The sequence below is a fragment of the Lissotriton helveticus genome, chromosome 10 (genome assembly GCF_964261635.1).
Source record: "Lissotriton helveticus chromosome 10, aLisHel1.1, whole genome shotgun sequence".
Taxonomy (NCBI): domain Eukaryota; kingdom Metazoa; phylum Chordata; class Amphibia; order Caudata; family Salamandridae; genus Lissotriton; species Lissotriton helveticus.
In genome coordinates, this window is record NC_136071.1 from 131,705,415 (window position 1) to 131,723,417 (window position 18,003).

The 18,003-nt window shown below is 43.5% G+C and overlaps 1 protein-coding gene and 1 long non-coding RNA gene across 2 annotated transcripts in view; both read right to left on the reverse strand.

Annotated features, from left to right (window-relative positions):
• Nucleotides 1-935: 935 nt before the first annotated feature.
• GNPTG (N-acetylglucosamine-1-phosphate transferase subunit gamma) overlaps nucleotides 936-18,003 on the reverse strand; it is a 64,174-nt gene continuing 47,106 nt past the window's right edge. Inside the window, exons 10-11 of the mRNA XM_078664932.1 lie at nucleotides 13,828-13,909; nucleotides 936-2,092 (exon numbers count right to left, since the gene is read on the reverse strand). Of these exons, the coding sequence (XP_078521058.1) occupies nucleotides 1,974-2,092; nucleotides 13,828-13,909 (201 nt within the window). The 3' untranslated portion in view covers nucleotides 936-1,973. The remainder of the gene's footprint in view (nucleotides 2,093-13,827; nucleotides 13,910-18,003) is intronic.
• Nucleotides 16,770-17,526, reverse strand: LOC144786018 (uncharacterized). The gene is made up of 4 exons (XR_013602076.1): nucleotides 17,361-17,526; nucleotides 17,125-17,205; nucleotides 16,970-17,031; nucleotides 16,770-16,886 (listed from the first exon to the last, which is right to left on the reverse strand). It is a non-coding gene; the product is annotated as an uncharacterized LOC144786018 (long non-coding RNA).

The window sequence follows — 18,003 nt, forward strand, 5'->3', positions numbered from 1 at the left end:
AGTCTGGGAAGGTCCTCTCCTCCAGATCCAATGCAGAGATCACTGCTCACATGCAGAAGACCAGGTACACTTTCCAGGGGTTGCTCTGGAGGGAAGCTGCATGCATTCTCGCCCTACAACCTTCTAAAGAAATACCGGCAGATGAAGAAAGGGGGAAGGAGGGATGTGTCTTCTGTAGTCAGCATCCACCCTCCATCTTACAACTGGCATTCACACAAAAGTGTGTCAATAGCTACGGGTAACCCTAACAACAAGTGCCCAAGTAGTGTTTGTAAAGCATTTATCTGAGCATGTGCTCCAATGATCATGATAAGTTATTGCAAACTTTTTACTCATAATTTTCATGACTGTCCCAAACATTTAAAAACAATAAACATGCAGCGCCCCCCTTTCTGCCCCAAGCCTCTGGAATTAATTTGCACAGGCAAGGCAGGAGGCAACCCCATTGCTGATGTAACCAGCCACGGCAAGTGTGGAGTGAGCCAAGAGGGGCTACCCCCCTCCACCATTGAGACCACATGGTGGGATGACTAGTTAATGGTCTGCCACTCAATAGTTTCTGAGGTGCCACCAATGTGATGTCTGTTGAATTTTTCAGGAACATTAGCCCCCTAATTGTTGCCGGAAAGCAAAGGAAAGGGGTACTTTCAGGAACAAAGGTAAAATAACAAAACAACATTATTAAGCAGACACACCATCATATCAGCAAATCACTCACCTGTACAGTTCATGGCTTAAATAGCCCTTTCTGTATTTCTAGCCTTGCTCTGTATTACGGACAGTATAGTTGTAGTACTATATGAGATTTTTGAGGACTTTTCGCTCTTACAATCGGGCTTTCCATTAACTCGAAGATTCTGCTCCAGTCAAGCAACATGCACAGTGAACAGGAATATCATAGGATATATATTGTTTAGAAAACACTTTGTCAGAAGTGCAGTTTTGCAAGTTTTATTGGTGGATTGAATCCAGATAACACCACAATAAATCACACAACCAAAGGTTATGTTTAATACAGCCATGGTATGTTTGAACAATAATTATTTTATCATTCACAATTATTGGTTCATTACAAACATTTGTAGATTATAAAAATAAATCTGTAAACGAACAGGCTGTACATCATACCTTTACCCAGGTTTTTGTTTGGTCCAGACCTGATCAAAGTCCTATCTTGCATTAGCACAGACCTTACCTGTGAACTATCTTAATAACCAACCTGGACTGTGGAGGTCAATAGTGTCTTTGTTTTTAGTGCTTAGCTATGGCCTAGCACAATGCTTCAGCCCAAACATCATTTGAACACATACAACTTAAATACTCCAATTCTGGAATTACTTTTTCCCTGCTGCAAAGGTGTCACTTGTCACCCACACATGGTCAGTAGAAATCATCATAGATGCTAGTATCTTGCGTCTAACGGACAAATGCTGAATAAAAAACGATATGAATTGCAATAGCAGCTTATTCTTCCCTGCTTAAATTAACAGCTAACATGAATTGCTTTGATAGTTTATTAGTGGGATGTGCCATTACCTAGCCAAGCAGTGCTGATTTATTATAGTAGTGTGATTAGTTATCTTATATTAAATTACTAACTTATCCCCATAGGGAGTAAACCGATAAGCTTTCTTTGGAGACACAATCAATGTTCAATATACCCATCTTTTGAACATGCAGGATATACCTCACACAGGTTTCTTCCTAAATTTCAGCTTTCAAAGTGGATTGCACTCACAGGGCATTTTTGTATGAAACCAATGCAAGGAAACTGTGAAATACTCCTCTGTATGAATCTGTCACTTTTCTATAAACAATGTTCCATTGCAGTACAACGTCCTGAAGACTAGTTTCTCCAGCCAAACAAATTCATTTAAAGAATGTATCCTGATTCAAGTCACTATTTGGTTGTAAAAACCAATCCATTAGGATTCCATTTGTACGCATCTTTCTTATACGTCATTAACATTTCGTCAATGTGGCAGGACATCCCGAAGACCGGTATCTCCACGAAGACCCTCATTTTCTCTCAATACTTCCAGATTTGTCTGCTTTGCCTTTTCGTCACTCGCATTTTCATTGCTTGCAGCGTCTGCAAAACAGCAAGAGTCACCCATCAAGTTCGTCATCACAGGGTTTTTGTGTATTGTCACAGTAAATCAATCAGTGGCTGTCATTACACAGTGGACCAATTACAAATTCATAAAAATAAGCAGGTAAGGAGCCATAGTCCCGTGGCCAAAGTCACTCTAGCAGTCAGGGTTCCAAGGGTCATTGTGAAGGGGGAATGTTACAAACCGCTTTTCAAATAAATTGAAAAAGGTTTTAGCCATGTATAACTACTGACATTTTAAAATGGCAGCATTTATGGTCCCATACATTATTTTCTTTGAAATATTTCACATTGTATCAAAACAAGTATCTAAAATACAGATGGCTTTAGCTGTCTTGCAGCGCTAATATGATCAATGCAGAGAAAGTTAAAAAGGGCATCCCATCTCCTAGTCAGTGGTTGATCAGCCTATATTTCTCTGCCATTGGTTCATTGTACTGGTTGTTCATGACATTTGGAGCCACAGCATCGGCATACTGCCATTTCGTTGGTGTTGCACACTTTGCCCTAATTCCTCAGTCGGCCCTGTCCTAATACAGGTTAGCATGTGCCATCATTTTATTTGGATTTCTTTTGGCAAGTCCTTGTGCTCGTCTTTACAGCTCGCTGCAATGAGGACTTGGATGGCGTGATAGGAAGGTGGAAGTGTTTTTGATATTGACCTGCCCTTGCCCGTGGTCATTGATTCAATCCTTAATGCTCCAAATTGTAAGGAGAAGGGAGCCTGGGCGAGTGAACCATCTACCCTGCTCGGGCAGTGGCGCACATGTGCATCAATAGATATACCTGTTTTGTTAAACCATTTTATTGGGTTTTCAATATTCAGAAATCATTACATAGGTTTACCATACATGAATACAGGCGAAACGTGAAGGGTACATTAATGGTACTGAGACATCATTATATGCAATAATTACAAAGCAGGCTCCAGAGGATAGCAATGAAGTACCTTGGAGGAAGGGATCTCTTCCGAAGAAAGTGTGGCCTCCTGTGTTTGTACCCAAGAAGAGAGAAGTAGAGAGATAACCAGCTGTTAACTTGGGGTACAAAACCAGGGTGAGAAACAGGAGGGGGGGGGGGACGGGTTGGTCAGATGTGTGTTGATGCATCCGGAGTATGTGCATCAATATGTAAAAAAAATTGTAAATCCAGTATTTGTAAAGCACACAGCTACCCGGAGGCATCCCGGCGCTGGGGGCCGTTGGGAAGATTAAGCGAGCTATTGCCCAGAGTCACATGGTGAGGGGCTGACCTGCTGCCGGTGCTGGGGATCAAACAGTGAGCACCAGCGGCAGGTGTCAGTCGCCCTGGCCGCAGCACCACATCTCATACATAGTGCTGTAACTACTGCCTGCTGACTTTATCAACTAATCATTATTTTGGTGTGCCCAGCATCAACTTTTCAACCACTAAAAGAGGAGCAGTATCTATTTAGACAGACTGGGTGTACCACTTTCTAAGCTCTTTGTGGAGATGATGATGCACAATGAGATGGCTCAGGAGGTTGAGTCCCTGCTAGAGTGACTCCGATGTGTACCCCACAGTACTTTAATAGTGTACTTGATGCGACTGTAAATAATGCTGCAAATGGATACTGGTGCACAGTACATGTGTGCCTACAGCTCTGAACTCTATCTCTACCCCCTCACCTGCATCCTATTCTGCCCCCTGTATGTATCAAAGAGTAAGAGGATGAGACAACCCTGGTTCTCAATGATCAGCCTGGTTCAATATGACATGAAAGTGCCACCACTATCCCATCTCCAATGATCATACCATTAAGACACCAATATCAATGTTTAAGCAAGGGCACACCTCAGTTCAGTGACAGCCGATTGCATCCAGATTCCTGGGCTCCTCCACCTCATGTACACTGCTCTGTACACATATACTGTGCTGCTCCCACCCTAGACCCTGCTTCGGTACCCCCGGACTTCAGCTACACATTGCTGCTCCTTGCTAACTGGACCATGGACTGCTTTTCTACTCCGCTTGACCAAATTCTGCTCTACCCTTCAGAAACATTGCTGCACGCCCTCTTGCTTTCTATGCTGCCCTTCCTTGAACCATGGGCATCGCTCTCATGAGCCACGTTGCTCCTTCCAGAGCTTTTTCCTTTGAAATTTCTTTTTCCACTTGGAGAAACACAAAGTTTGGGGATGCTCGGTTTGTTTACCCACCTTGGACAGGGAGTTATTTGAGCCCTTTTCTGAAGTAATCTGACCATTTCTAACAAAGGAAGAGTCTGAGAGGAGTTTGTGAATGGGTGACCTGACAAGTGTAAGGCGTTCACAAACTTTCAAGAAAGAAAAAAACACACTTTAAACCTCCCATTCCCCACCCGTTGCATGGGATATCGTACTGCATAGTTGTCGGAAGTGTGGCATACAGTTTTGCAGTAGTAAAACCACTTAGGCCTGAGAGGTATCCTTTTATGAACAGCTGTCAGCTGGTAATGGATCCCTTATGTTCACAAACATTGGTCTTCAGTTGTAAATGGCTTTGTCTATTGACCCCCTTGGAGTTAAACAGACATTGGAATTTTCTAAAAGAAAGACAAGGATGCCACATTGCGTATATCTTAATGCTACAAAAAAAGAAGCATGGTTTGCCTTCAGCCCTCTCCTGAATTCTGATTGGGCAGAAGTTTGAGCATATGAGTGCCCAGTGAGGGCACTGAGATTCCCAATGTGAAGAGGCAAGAACGCACAATGAAGGAAGGTGTTGTGTACATTTTGATAAATGCGGGGCCTTGTGATATTGCATAGTGTTTTACTTTCTATATTACATACCGCTCCTTACCAAGTTTTTAGGGAAACTGTGTTGAAAAACCTAATATTTTGCCACTGTTTTTTCACAATTGCCTTTGGGACGGTGAGCTATAAGAAGTGCCTGGCACATGACAAAAGCGCTGGAATTTCAATCTGCATCTGGCAGATGCCCCATTTGGCTTTGTTTTTTCAAACTATTTTTGTGGGAGACAACCCTGTCAATCCTCTTCAACAGAGGCGGCCTTGCTTACTCGTTTCTACTCCAGGTACACATTTACCCCCCACCTCTTTCATAGTTTACCAGTTACCGCTGGTTCTATAGTTTCAGATGAGCAATATGGTCTTATTCCAGCTAGGAACATGAGCGAGCATACCAATACTGCTCTGGTGAGCTAGATATTGCCTCCTCAACAGTAATCGGTCCTCTTGACAGAGTGTCGGCTTCTGGTAGGCTCAATCAATCTTCCGTCTAGGATTTACAGTCTCTTTCATTGCTACATGCCTGAGCTTGGAAGAGACGCTTGTTAAAGCGTCTCCATAATTTATCTCCATAATTTATTGCACTCTATATTGAATCTACATATTCTCACTTAGTTCCTTTGCCTTTTCCACAATATTCCATGTTATTTACAATGTAAAATATTCAAACAAGTCGAGTACATTATCACTAGCTTCATATGGCAGTCTAGGTGTACCACTTGCTATGACAGATTTCTTTATTGTCTCTCCCCAAGCTCCCATAGTAACACTACCCCTTGTCGGGATTCAACCCTGTAACCACCCCATTGATATGCTATTTTGTAATAATGGCAACTACTACAAAAGTTTGGCTCTTTTTTTTCCTACCTCCAAGATTAATTCACTTTGAGGTGTTTTAAGGATTGCAAATGACTTAAAGGAACTTTTTTCTTTGTTGCGCATTTCCTACTGAGAGTCCTAGAAATACTAGACTCCAAAATATCCGAGGCTGAAGCTACAGCACTGCTAACATATCTATATATTGACACTGATCTGAATTAGTCCTGGAGATGGCTCCTCCCTCTTTGCATTCTGTCTACCACTTTCTGGAGTTGTAATATATGATTTTGGTAATAAAGTTAGGGCTCCTAGGAATTCAGAGTCTTTAGTGTTGTTCTGCTTTTGCTTGTTCGGTACCAAATGTTCCCTAGTTGTTGGTTTAATCAGTATTGAGGATCTCCACATGAGACCGCAGAGAGACCAACAGGAAAGACAAGGGTCATGCAACTGGTGGTCCCTCAACCTTTACTTTGATCATTCCCGAGCACGGTCGATTGTGCTTTACAGAAGTGATGAGGCATTGGCCAGAAGTGACTGATACTCTGAGGAGTCTCTTGAATGTGATTACACTTTGACGTGAAATTCTTCCTGACCTTTCAGTGTCCTCAGATATTTTCAACCATAGTGCACACTCCTGAACACTGAGGCTGTCAAGGAGGCACAGGATTCACAAAGTATGGGGATCTTTGTTAAGAAAAAGAATCGCCATATGAGATGTAATTCACCACCAGAAAAGTCATCAAGTCTTCTCTAGTGAAAACATTCACAGAAAGCAAAACTTACTAAAATGATTGTGAGAGAGCTTACAACAAAAGATTTGTACAATTAAAAAAGAGACTCAAAAGTAGTATGAGTGTCCTTAGTTCGCATAATTTGCTTTGATAAATTATGCAAAACGTGGGGGAAAAAATACACATAATTAAGTCAAATGCAAACCGGTCATTTATCACTATATGTTAGTGTGAAATGGGCCCTCGCGCCAATTGACACTGCGGTGTATTGCACACTAAAAAAAGCCTTACAATTGGAGAGAACAGCTGCTTGTGTTCTGGTGGTTTGCCTTATTCCTGTGGTATAATTTTTGTGTAATTTTGGAAATTTTGCGTAACAACCAAAACACGAAATTCCCGAAATTATGTGAATCATGCCAGCGTAATTAAAGTTTTGCCTGGGCCTGAAAAAACAGCCATTAGAGGCAATACGGACTAACTGTCTGGCTTGCACTCTGTGAGGAACTCTATGAGCAAAAAGAGGCTGGGTGAGAGTAGGCAGCGGGGCTGCTAGCATACGATTTGAAGGCCCTGCCAGCACTGGAGAAGCTATTTCTGCTGCCAAGAGTTGAGTGAGGGACTACTTTGTCCCATCACAAAAGCCATAATGTAAATTGCACAGTGTAGCCATCTGTGACAGGTCATAGACTTATACTGATCACATCGGCATTTGCAACCGACAGGTAAAGCGGTGTCTGTCCAGATGCTAAAAAAGGCAAAGCTCAATGTACAGGGATGTTAAATACATAGAGTGGAAAATGAGCTGTTAAATCAGTGTTTTCTTGGAATTCCGAACCAACCAGGGGTTCTTTACTTCAAATTAGTGTAAAGTTACAGTATATCACTTTGACCACTTTTCTTCCATGTTTTCACTTTCAGAAAACAATCAGGAAACGTTATAGATGCTGCTTCTACATGGTCTACTATAATGTTTAATTATCCCTTTTTAATATAATAAAATAAAACAAGCATCTGCAATGCAATAGGTCTCACATTAGGAAAGTTTGAGCTATTGGTATTGTAAATGACAAATTTTTTATTTATGTTTTGTTTTTGAAAATAGCAAAATGAATAGCTTTGTCATTTACAATGCCAATAGTTATACCTTTTGCAAATGTGACACCTATAGCATTTGTAAAGCAATATGTGTTGTATTTACGTGACTTACATGTATTGATATTACAAATAACAATGGCTTTTACATTTTTTTCAATAATTAATACTTAAATAAACGTTTTTGTAATTTATAATGGCAATATCTTAAAGTTTTGTATATAACTTTTGTGAAGATTATGTTCATTGTATTTTATTGTGACGAAAATCCAAGAACAGAAGTGAAATATTAACATCTTTTTGTTACATTTGTAATAAAGCTTGAAACATTGAGAGAACATATTTGAACCAGGTGTTGTTGAATGGTTGAACAGATTGGTGCTGTGGTGGCGCTGAGTGATGGTGTGGCGTTCAGTGATGCTGTGAGCGCATAGTGATGTTGTGGTGCCCCTGAGTGATGCTGTGGTGGTGCGGAGTGATGCAGTATGCTATGCTATGTTTTGCTATCCTATGTTTTGTTTTGTTATGTCATGCTATCCTATGCTTTGATTTGTTATGCTATGCTGTTTTGTTATGCTATGCTATGTTTTGTTATGCTATGCCTTGTTATGCTATGCTATGTTTTGTTACGCTATGCTATGTTTTGTTGTGTTTTATTATGCTATGCTTTGTTTTGCTATGCTATGTTTTGTTATGCTATTATGTTTTGTTGTGTTTTGTTAAGCTATGCTATGTTTTGTTGTGTTTAGCTATGCTTTGTTATGTTTTGCTATGCTTTGTTATGTTTTGCTATGCTTGGTTATGCTATGCTATCTTTTGTTATGCTATGCTATGTTTTGTTGTGTTTTATTATGCTATGCTTTGTTTTGCTATGGTATGTTTTGTTATGCTATGTTTCATTATGCTATGCTTTGTTATGCTATGTTTTATTAGGCTAAGCTTTGTTTTGTTATGCTATGTTGTGTTTTGCTATGCTATGTTTTGTTATGTATGCTATGTTTTGTTGACTTTTGTTATGCTATGCTATGTTTTGCTATGCTACGTTTTGTTATGTATGCTATGTTTTGTTGTGTTTTGTTATGCTATGCTATGTTTTATGTTATGTTATGCTATATTTTGTTGTGTTTTGTTATGCTATGTTTTGTTCTACTATGCTTTGTTGTGTTTTGCTATGCTTTGTTGTGTTTTGTTTTATTATGCTATGTTTTGCTATGCTATGCTTTGTTGTGTTTTGCTATGCTAGGTTTTGTTTTGCTATGTTTTGCTGTGCTATGTTTTGTTTTGCTATGCTATGTTTTGTTTTGCTATCCTATGCTTTGTTTTTCTATCCTATGCTTTGTTATGCTATGCTGGTGAGGGTGAGTGAGGGTGGGTGTGAGGGTGAGTGAGGGTGGGTGAGGGTGGGTGAGGGTGTGTGAGGGTGAGAGGGTGAGTGAGGGTGAGAGGGTGAGTGAGAGGGTGAGTGAGAGGGTGAGTGAGAGGGTGAGTGAGAGGGTGAGTGAGGGTGAGTGAGGGGGAGGGTGACAGGGGTGAGGGTGTATGAGGGTGAGGGTGTGTGAGGGTGAGGGTGTGTGAGGGGGAGGGGGTGTGAGTGTGAGGGTAAGGGGGTGTGAGGGTAAGGGGGTGTGAGGGTAAGGGGGTGTGAGGGTAAGGGGGTGTGAGGGTAAGGGGGTGTGAGCGTGAGAGGGTGTGAGCGTGAGAGGGTGTGGGCGGGTGTGAGGGGGAGAGGGTGTGTGAGGGGGAGAGGGTGTGTGAGTGGGAGAGGGTGTGTGAGGGGGAGAGGGTGTGTGAGGGGGAGAGGGTGTGTGAGGGTGAGAGGTTGAGAGGGTGGGTGAGAGGGTGTGTGAGGCTGAGAGGGTGTGTGAGGGTGGGTGTGGGGTTGTGAGGGTGAGAGGGTGTGTGAGGGTGAGAGGGTGTGTGATGGTGAGAGGGTGTGTGATGGTGAGAGGGTGGGTGAGGGGATGGGAGGGGGGGAGAGGGTGGGTGAGGGGGTGGGAGGGGGGAGAGGGTGGGTGAGGGGGTGGGAGGGGGGTCGGGGGTGGGAGAGGGTGTGGGGGTGTGAGGGTGAGGGGGGTGTGAGGGGTGGGTGTGTGAGAGGGTGGGTGAGAGGGAGGATGAGAGGGAGGGTGAGTGGGGGTGTGAGGGTGAGGGGGTGGGGGTGTGAGGGTGTGGGGTTGTGAAGGTGAGGGGATGTGAGGGTGAGGGGGGGGTGAGGGTGTGTGAGGGTGAGGGGGGTGAGGGTGTGTGTGAGGGTGAGGGGGGGTGAGGGTGTGTGTGAGGGTGGGTGAGGGTGAGGGAGGGTGAGGGTGTGTGAGGGTGGGTGAGGGTAGGTGAGGATGAGGGGTGTAAGGGGGGTGAGGGGTGTAAGGGGGGTGAGGGGTGTGAGGGTGATGCGGTGTGAATGAGGGTGTGTGAGGGTGAGGAGGAGTGTGAGGGGGTGTGATGGTGAGGAGGGGGGTGAGGGTGTGTGAGGGGGTGAAGGTGAGTGAGGGTGAGAAGGGTGTGAGGGTGGGTGAGGGTGTGAGGGTGAGAGGGTGTGAGGGCGAGAGGGTGTGAGGGTGAGGAGGTGTGAGGGTCCGAATTAAATGGTGGCAGGGTAGACATCATAAGACAGAGAGAAGAGACTGCGTGGTGACAAAGTTGGTCAGTTTCAGAATCAGGAGGGGTAGAGTCAGCACAGTCTGCGAGGGATCAACGTGTCTAGAGGCAAAGCATAGTGGATGTAGCATTGCAGCTAGCAAGTCAAGTGTTTTTAAGCTGAGTGTCCCTAGAGCAGAGGTCTTCAAACTTTTTGATGCCGAGACCCCCTTGTAAAACCATTTTAGGCGTCAGGACCCCCCCTTCCAACAACAGTTTCTAGAAACTGGTACTCCTCATCATCAACAACTATCGACAACCATAAATGCGCCTGTTAGACCTCATCACTTCCATACATCCATCCATCATTCATCCACCCACACGTTCACACATCTATCCATCCATCCATCTATCCTTCATCCATTCATCCACCCTTTCATCCTTCCATCCATCCACCCTTTCATCCTTCCATCCATCCTTTACCCATCCACCCTTCCATCTATCCATCCACCTTTTCACACATCCACCCATCATTCATACACCCACCTTTTCACACATCCATCCATCATTCATCCATGCAACCTTTTATCCATCCATACTTCATCCATCCAACCTTTCATCCTTCCACCCATACATCCACCCTTCATCCATCCACCCTTTCATCCATACATCCATCATCCACCCACCCTTTCATCCATCCATCCACCCATCATTCACCCCCACCTTTTCACACATCCATCCATGCATCATTCATCCATGCAGCCTTTTATCCATCCATACATCTATCCTTCATCCATCCACCCTTTCATCCATACATCCATCCTTCGTCCATCCACCCTTTCATCCTTCCATCTATACATCCATCCTTCATCCATCCATCCATCCATTCATCCATCATTCATCCACCCATCCATCCACTTATCCTTCATCCATCCACCCTTTCATCCTTCCATGCATACATCCACCCTTCATCCGTCCACCCTTTCATCCTTCCATCCATACATCCATACACCCTTTCACCCTTCCATCCATACATCCATCCTTCATCCATCCACCCTTTCATCCATCCATTCACCCATCATTCATCCACCCTTTCATCCATCCATCCATCCACTCATCCTTCATCCATCCACCCTTTCATCCTTCCATCCATACATCCATCCTTCATCCATCCACTCTTTCATCCATCCACGCATCATTCACCCCCCACCTTTTCACACATCCATCCATGCATCATTCATCCATGCAACCTTTTATCCATCCATCCGCCCATCCTTCATCCATCCACCCTTTATCCTTCCATCCACCCTTTATCCTTCCATCCATCCATCCTTCATCCGTCCACCCATTTCCACCTGAGCATTTTCATTCTGTCCTTCCTCAGAGCTCTCCCTTACCTTCAATGTGAGGATGTTAAGAAAAAGCCTCAAAAAGCTTTAAACCTCCAGCTTGTGAAAAGATTGAGATATTTGTACTTTCCCTGAGTACAAACTAGTGTAAAGAAGGAATTATCGTGGATAGAAGGAATTATCCGCGAATTGCAACAGGCAAAAGGAAACATTGGTGCATTTAAATGTACGATGCACGTTAAAATTACAACTATTATTGTTCAAGTAGCTCCAAGTCTAAGATGAGACGTCTGAGCCCACCCTGCTGCCCTCCGGGTGTCAGATACATGGCATCAGAGGGTCCTTCTTCCTGTTCTTAAAAGCAGCGCCCATCCCCCAGTCTGGACAGTAGAGCGACTTCCCTGGCTTTCAGCACTCGGGCCTCCTGACGTGCTCATGACCCTCTCGTTATGCATAGGTGTGTCTGCGTGAATGTGGCTGGCATCTTGTGTGGGTTGCCTTCTCGAGTTTCCTCTCAAGCCAGAAGAATTTAACATCCCTGCTGCTGAACTGAGGGTGAGCCTTCATTTACAGGATGGGGAAATAGATGTAGCTTAAATTGATCCTTTAAATGAAATGTGGGGGAAAAAATGAAGAGGAGAGGAGAAGGCAGCAGGGGGAGGGGGGAGGGGGGAGGGGGGGAGGGGGGAGGGGGGAGGGGGGGAGAGGGCCTGAGCCTGTTTCCCTTGTGGGAAAAACTAAGCCTCAGTAACCAGTTTACAAAAGGAATGTAAACATGCAAATGTGCTTTAACGACCTGTGAAAAACTCAGGGGTGCCGGGCTGTGCTGGAGATAAGAGTGCAGACACAGCCCAGCGGAGCCCACAGCAGCTCCAGTTGAGAAACACTACGGGGGAGGAGGGGGGCTGAATCCCTTGGCCTGGGCAGAAGTGTGACCAGGATTGCGCGACCCCCTTTCCATCACTCCACGGCCCCCCTGGGGGTCGCGCCCCACACTTTGAAGACCCCTGCCCTAGAGAGATGGCAACACAGCAACAGCGTTTGAGGAGCAAGGCTACTGTAAACAAGCACGGTAGGCTTTCACTTTCGTTCAGAATAAAAACGAGAAAGGTGCAGAGAAAGCCGAAGAGATCATGGCTTCCCCACGAAATGGATGCAAAAAAAAACAAGCTCTCTGCATTGCTGTGGGGGCGGGGAGCGGGAGCGCATTCCTTTGAAGTCTGATGTCAAGGCACAGACAAATGGTGGTGTGCGATGTGCACGCGGTGGCGGGGGAGCAGCAGCCTTTGAAGTCTGATGCCGAGGCACAGAAAAATGGTGGTGTGTCTCACTCTGTGCGCGCGCATAGCTCACGAACTGTACGCGATCCGCAGTTTGGTAGACTTTTTGAACCGCTTACTATAAATCTCGCCGATTTATCCCTGCGGGATATAATAGGCGAGACCTAAAAAGGGAATGCACCCTTGGACAGGCATGTGTATTTAAAGTGTTCTGAGATTACGCACATAGGCAGAACTAGTTGAGTGCACTAATATAACTGCAGTGTCAATGATGGGGAAGCTTTATATCTGGTATGCTGCCACTCTAAAATAACCCCACTCCCTCTTTCTAGGGGAGCTACTGCAACACAAATCTTTTGTCTATCATGTATGTCTCCTCCTGGGTTATTCCTCCCACTATTTTCACAAACTGGATCTCTTGTTGCTATTGCTATTATCATTACGCTAATCAGACGTTGAACAACTTGCTTGCCTGCACTGGTAGCATCATGAACTACTGGTCAATTTGGGAAGTTCATACAGCTGAGGAGGATTTGAAGCTTTAACTCCAGATCCTTTGATAATCATGCTTACCATATCACAAGAAGACCTACTTCTTCACTATCTAGTTAACTCAATTTAGGACACTGAAGAAAACAGAGAAGGCTTCTCTCTGGAACACTTTTTTTGTGACCAATCAAGGTCAAACTGTAAAGCTGAGCGTTTTCCCATTAGTACCACAAACCTCTCTACTCAAAGGGCAGTTTATGATGCTTTGCGCTTACTTCCACAATACTTTGTGTTCTGGCTGGGGAAATCTGTGTAAAGAGGTTGACAACCTAAAGTTTATCCTTGAAAAGGAAAGCATTCAAAAGGAAGCAAACGTGGAGTTTAGCACAATAGTTAGACTGTTGACTGCCATAATATATTTAGTGATGACACTCTGGTCATAACTAATCGGATTTCTAATTACAGCCACTACAAATAAGAACAACAATGGCCCACTGACAAAACAAGAATTGGAATGAATAATGTATGCTACCATACATTTTGATTTATCCATTTACGTTGCAGTCTTCTACTTTACTAAAAGCAATATATACTATGCAATCCGTAAAAAACATATATATTACTCACCTGATTTGTTTCCATATGAAATGCCATTTTGTGCTAAAAGTTCTCTCAGCCTTTGTACTTCATTAGTTAGCTCCTCATATTTCTAAAATGTAACACAAATAGGTGAAATTACACTTTCTGATTTATCCACATGAACATATAGTTCCCACATAAAATCTACACACTCGCCTCTTGATGCTAAAGATGAATTCTACATCTACATCTACAAAAATGAACAGTTAAGTGGACCATTTAATATTTCTCATGGCGTTTGCTGGTAAGGTGTAATGTGTAAAGCTCTTGTGGGTGTGGTTAGTTTTCTCAAAGGGTTTGTACACAGGGAACAGACTGATTGGTGATCTGAACTACATGAATACCATTGCAAGTGTATTTTGTGGTCTCCCTACCAAGAATGGAAAAGTACAATTGTGCACAATGCTGTTCTGTTGTGTGTGACACACACTGCATGATGAAGATGATGATGGTAGGATTGGCTGAGCAATAAACAGCAGAACTTTAGATACATGAGCATAAATGCAAGCAAGTGAATAAACAAAGAAAAGGGTTACCGTACCAGCTTTCATTATGTGTGCAACTGTTAAGGTGCTTCGTTTACCTGTGATAATTTGGTATTTAACTGTGGTAAGTGAAGGAAGGAAAAGGGTAACTGATCTGTAATGAACGGTTTGCAGCTTGGTATGTTGTAGATACATTTGCTAGGCTCTCTCCTGGCATCTAAAGCTGGCCTCTGGATATCAGAACTTATTTTGATTTTCTTAGGCCATTTTGCACTCCGTTTCAGGTGTACTTTAATTTCTTGAGCTCATGTTCACTGAAACCCATAAGACACATGCACAACGTCACCTGTTCAGATAAGATGTGTCTGCCACCTGGTTCAGACACGACCCAAACAGTTTGTTAGAAGGACTTGAAGCCTCAGGAGATGAAAAAGGAACGTCCATCCCACAAGCCCATCACCACCCGGCGTTGCAGAAGTGCCATGCCAGCCCTAAAATCCACCTTTTGCAAGCTGCTATTAATATGGAAGAGCCCAGTGAGGAGGGTTTCGTTGGTGGGAAGGAAAGGTCTTTTTCACAGTAGGTGTTGGGGATCATCATGTCACACCTGGGGGAGATTTATAAGGGGCATGTTTTAGTGATAGGATATTGGACATAGGACCAATTACAGTGCTTGTAGGTGATATTTACAAATCAGTGTGAATGATAATTATTTGAGATCACGTACCCGAGTGTGGAAAAGTCTGTACTGGATTCGTTGAGTACTGGTAAGTATCAGGAGGCGGGGTTAACCCCCAACACCTACTGTGAGCCCTGATGAAGACCTGCCTTAAATTTCCTATCCTGTCAAGATTTCTATCCAGGTCGAAACGCGTAGGCTCAACTCAAGTGCCAGGAGAGACACAAGCCATATGATCCAATTAAATACTTGGGACATATAGTGAGAGACGTATCTCACAATCAGGCATCTTATAACTTTGAATACATGACAGTCCCTGGCAAGCTACAGGACAACTAACTTTTACCTTGGAGGGATAAATTGATAATATTCCCCTGGGACACTAACATAATCTCTCTTAGATGTATGGTAGGACCTTGAAATACCATTTGTAAATAAGATTTTGCTGTCACATTAACTCACTTTTCTTTTTTGTGGACCGTTTAAATTTATTATTTCTGTCACTGTAATTTTGCAATTGTGTTTTTTACATGTTGTTGTAAATAGTGAATGCACTTTATGTCATAAGGAGATACTCTAAGCTGAGTTGTTCACACCCCATGTGTACCTGTTTGAACCCTAAAATAATGTGCTAAGACAAATAGCGTTCATAGTCAATAAATAGGACTTGAACAAAAAATAACCTGTGTAATCTATGGTGTCAGAGGCTTTGTACATTTAATAATATTGAACCAGATTCCTGCCTCTGATTACCTAAACAGAATCTACCCCCAGTGATTTTTGAAAAACTCATTAGCATTCGAGCACAAGGTCCTAGGGGATGCGGTTGAGCCATGTCGGCCTTTGTAGGCACAGGGTGCACAGCATGACAGAAATGCGCAGATTAAATACTGGCCTCGTACACCTAAACATGAGATGTTAGACTAAGGACAAGGCCTGTAATAGTGAAGGACTCTGTACATCCACAACACTGGGGGAACACAGCAAACAAGCATAAAACAAAACCAGGAAGGTGTCCTTCTGCCCAAAGGAAGGATAGGATTCACCCTTATGCTCAGTTACCTAAACAAGATCATTACAAAGCCTGTATCCATCGAAACACAGAAAGCAAACTGTAGTGCTGGTAATCCAGCATTATAGCATCATCCGCACTTGAATGATTACACTGACGGTGCAAAGAAGACCGTGTCGAGTGGCTCTGGATGCATGGCTTAACCTTTGGTTAAACTGGAAGCTCAGTTTTACCCATAACAGAATATATAGAGAGAACCCCCTCCGCACACCCAAACTGCTCAAATACGCAACTATCTACAAGCGCTACCAATCCACATGCTTCCATTAACCACCCGTACAAAAGAGAAACGGTCTGAGTTACAGGTGTATTAAAATCATACAATACTGTAATATTTAATTGATCGCACAATCACCATCAAATTCAAAATGATTGAAAGAAAATTTGTAAATTATTCATTTCATTTTCATTGGCATTTATTCATGCAAAGTCAATGTATGATCAAGTTGCAGCCAATGGTTCCTAATAACAAACAGAAGTAGTAATACGTAATTGTCAAATCATTACATACGGTATTCAAATTAGGTGCTCTCAGTGAAAAAGGAAGGGGTGAGTGAAAAAGTGAAGGGGACAGGGTAAAGGTGTTGTGACATAATTATTGCATCATATTAAAAGTCAAAAAAACCTCTACAACCAAATTAATGAGCAAAGGTTCCCAAATAACATCACACATAGACAAGGAGAAATAATCTCATATTAGGATCCTATGGTGTGTAGAAAAGCGGCGTAGTTCTACGTTTCGACCCCTGGTTACGCTAAAGGGTGCATTGCGGCCTCATGTTGGGGTCTTCGTCAGGAAGGAGGAGAGAGCCTATGGAATAATGTAAACTTGAATTCAGTACTGGGCGGTGATAATGCATGATTAAATGGGGGAAGGATGTGGAAGTTACCTACATCATGAGACGGTCACCACTTATTCCGTCTAAGGATGGGCTCACACAAAGCTCCGAAGATTGCTGGAAAAAATAATACAGGAAAGTGCCATCAGGGCCCTGATTTGAAATACTTAATTAAAGGGGGTGGAGAGTTTAGGAAAAGAGGGAACTTACTTTCGTGACGTGCACGCAGTCACTAAACCATTTTGGACAGGCAGTGAGATCCTCTCAGCTGGGGTCGTGATGTGCTTCTTACTGTGGTTTAAAGAGAAGAAGCGTCACGTCAAGCCCGGCTTGTGAGCAGTGGAAAATTCAAAGCCATAAAACATGTCTAGGCGCATCAAGGGAAGCCGCCGAGTAAGCTGTCTCTACAGTGTGGCTGGCTTGCAAAGGGTTCAGTTAGTATTTACCTTCGATCGGGGATCTACCAGGAGAGATACCGCTCCGCCGGCGTTCTGCATCGGACTGAGCTCGCGGTGCAGGCGCTCGATGCTAGATACCAGAAAGGGCTCGCCTCGCGGGGCCAATCAGAAAAAGGGAAGTGACTCATGCGTTCCGAGGCCAAAGGGAGCGTCTCTAAAGGTTCAAGGAAAGAGTCTTGTAAGGACAGCTGAGAGGGTTGCAAAACCCTGATAAGGGCGAGTGGGGTGGTTAGTCGCAAAGGAGACCCTGGCTAGATCGTGAATGAACCTAATAATGTAAGCATACATATAATGCACGTTGAATCACAGTGTACATTTAGCAGGCAAATTAGGATATAAATTACAAAAGTCAAGAGTTCCATGTATTTCCGACGTTTAACCTAAATGCACATTTGGAAAATAAGTCATAAGGTCCATGTAATCCCGACCTGGATATACTTGTTTAGTTGATCAAATGTAAGTACATAGTAAGTGGACTGTTCTGAAACAGTAAAGGGTGAACGTTCTGGTTATCCATAGTCTATTCTGGATTCAAGCCCGCCATTTGTGAGAAATTGGCATCGAGTTCGTTCAACCCCCTACTTATGGTCTGAAATTTCTGCATCCACTTGCATTCCCTTGTGTTGAGGAT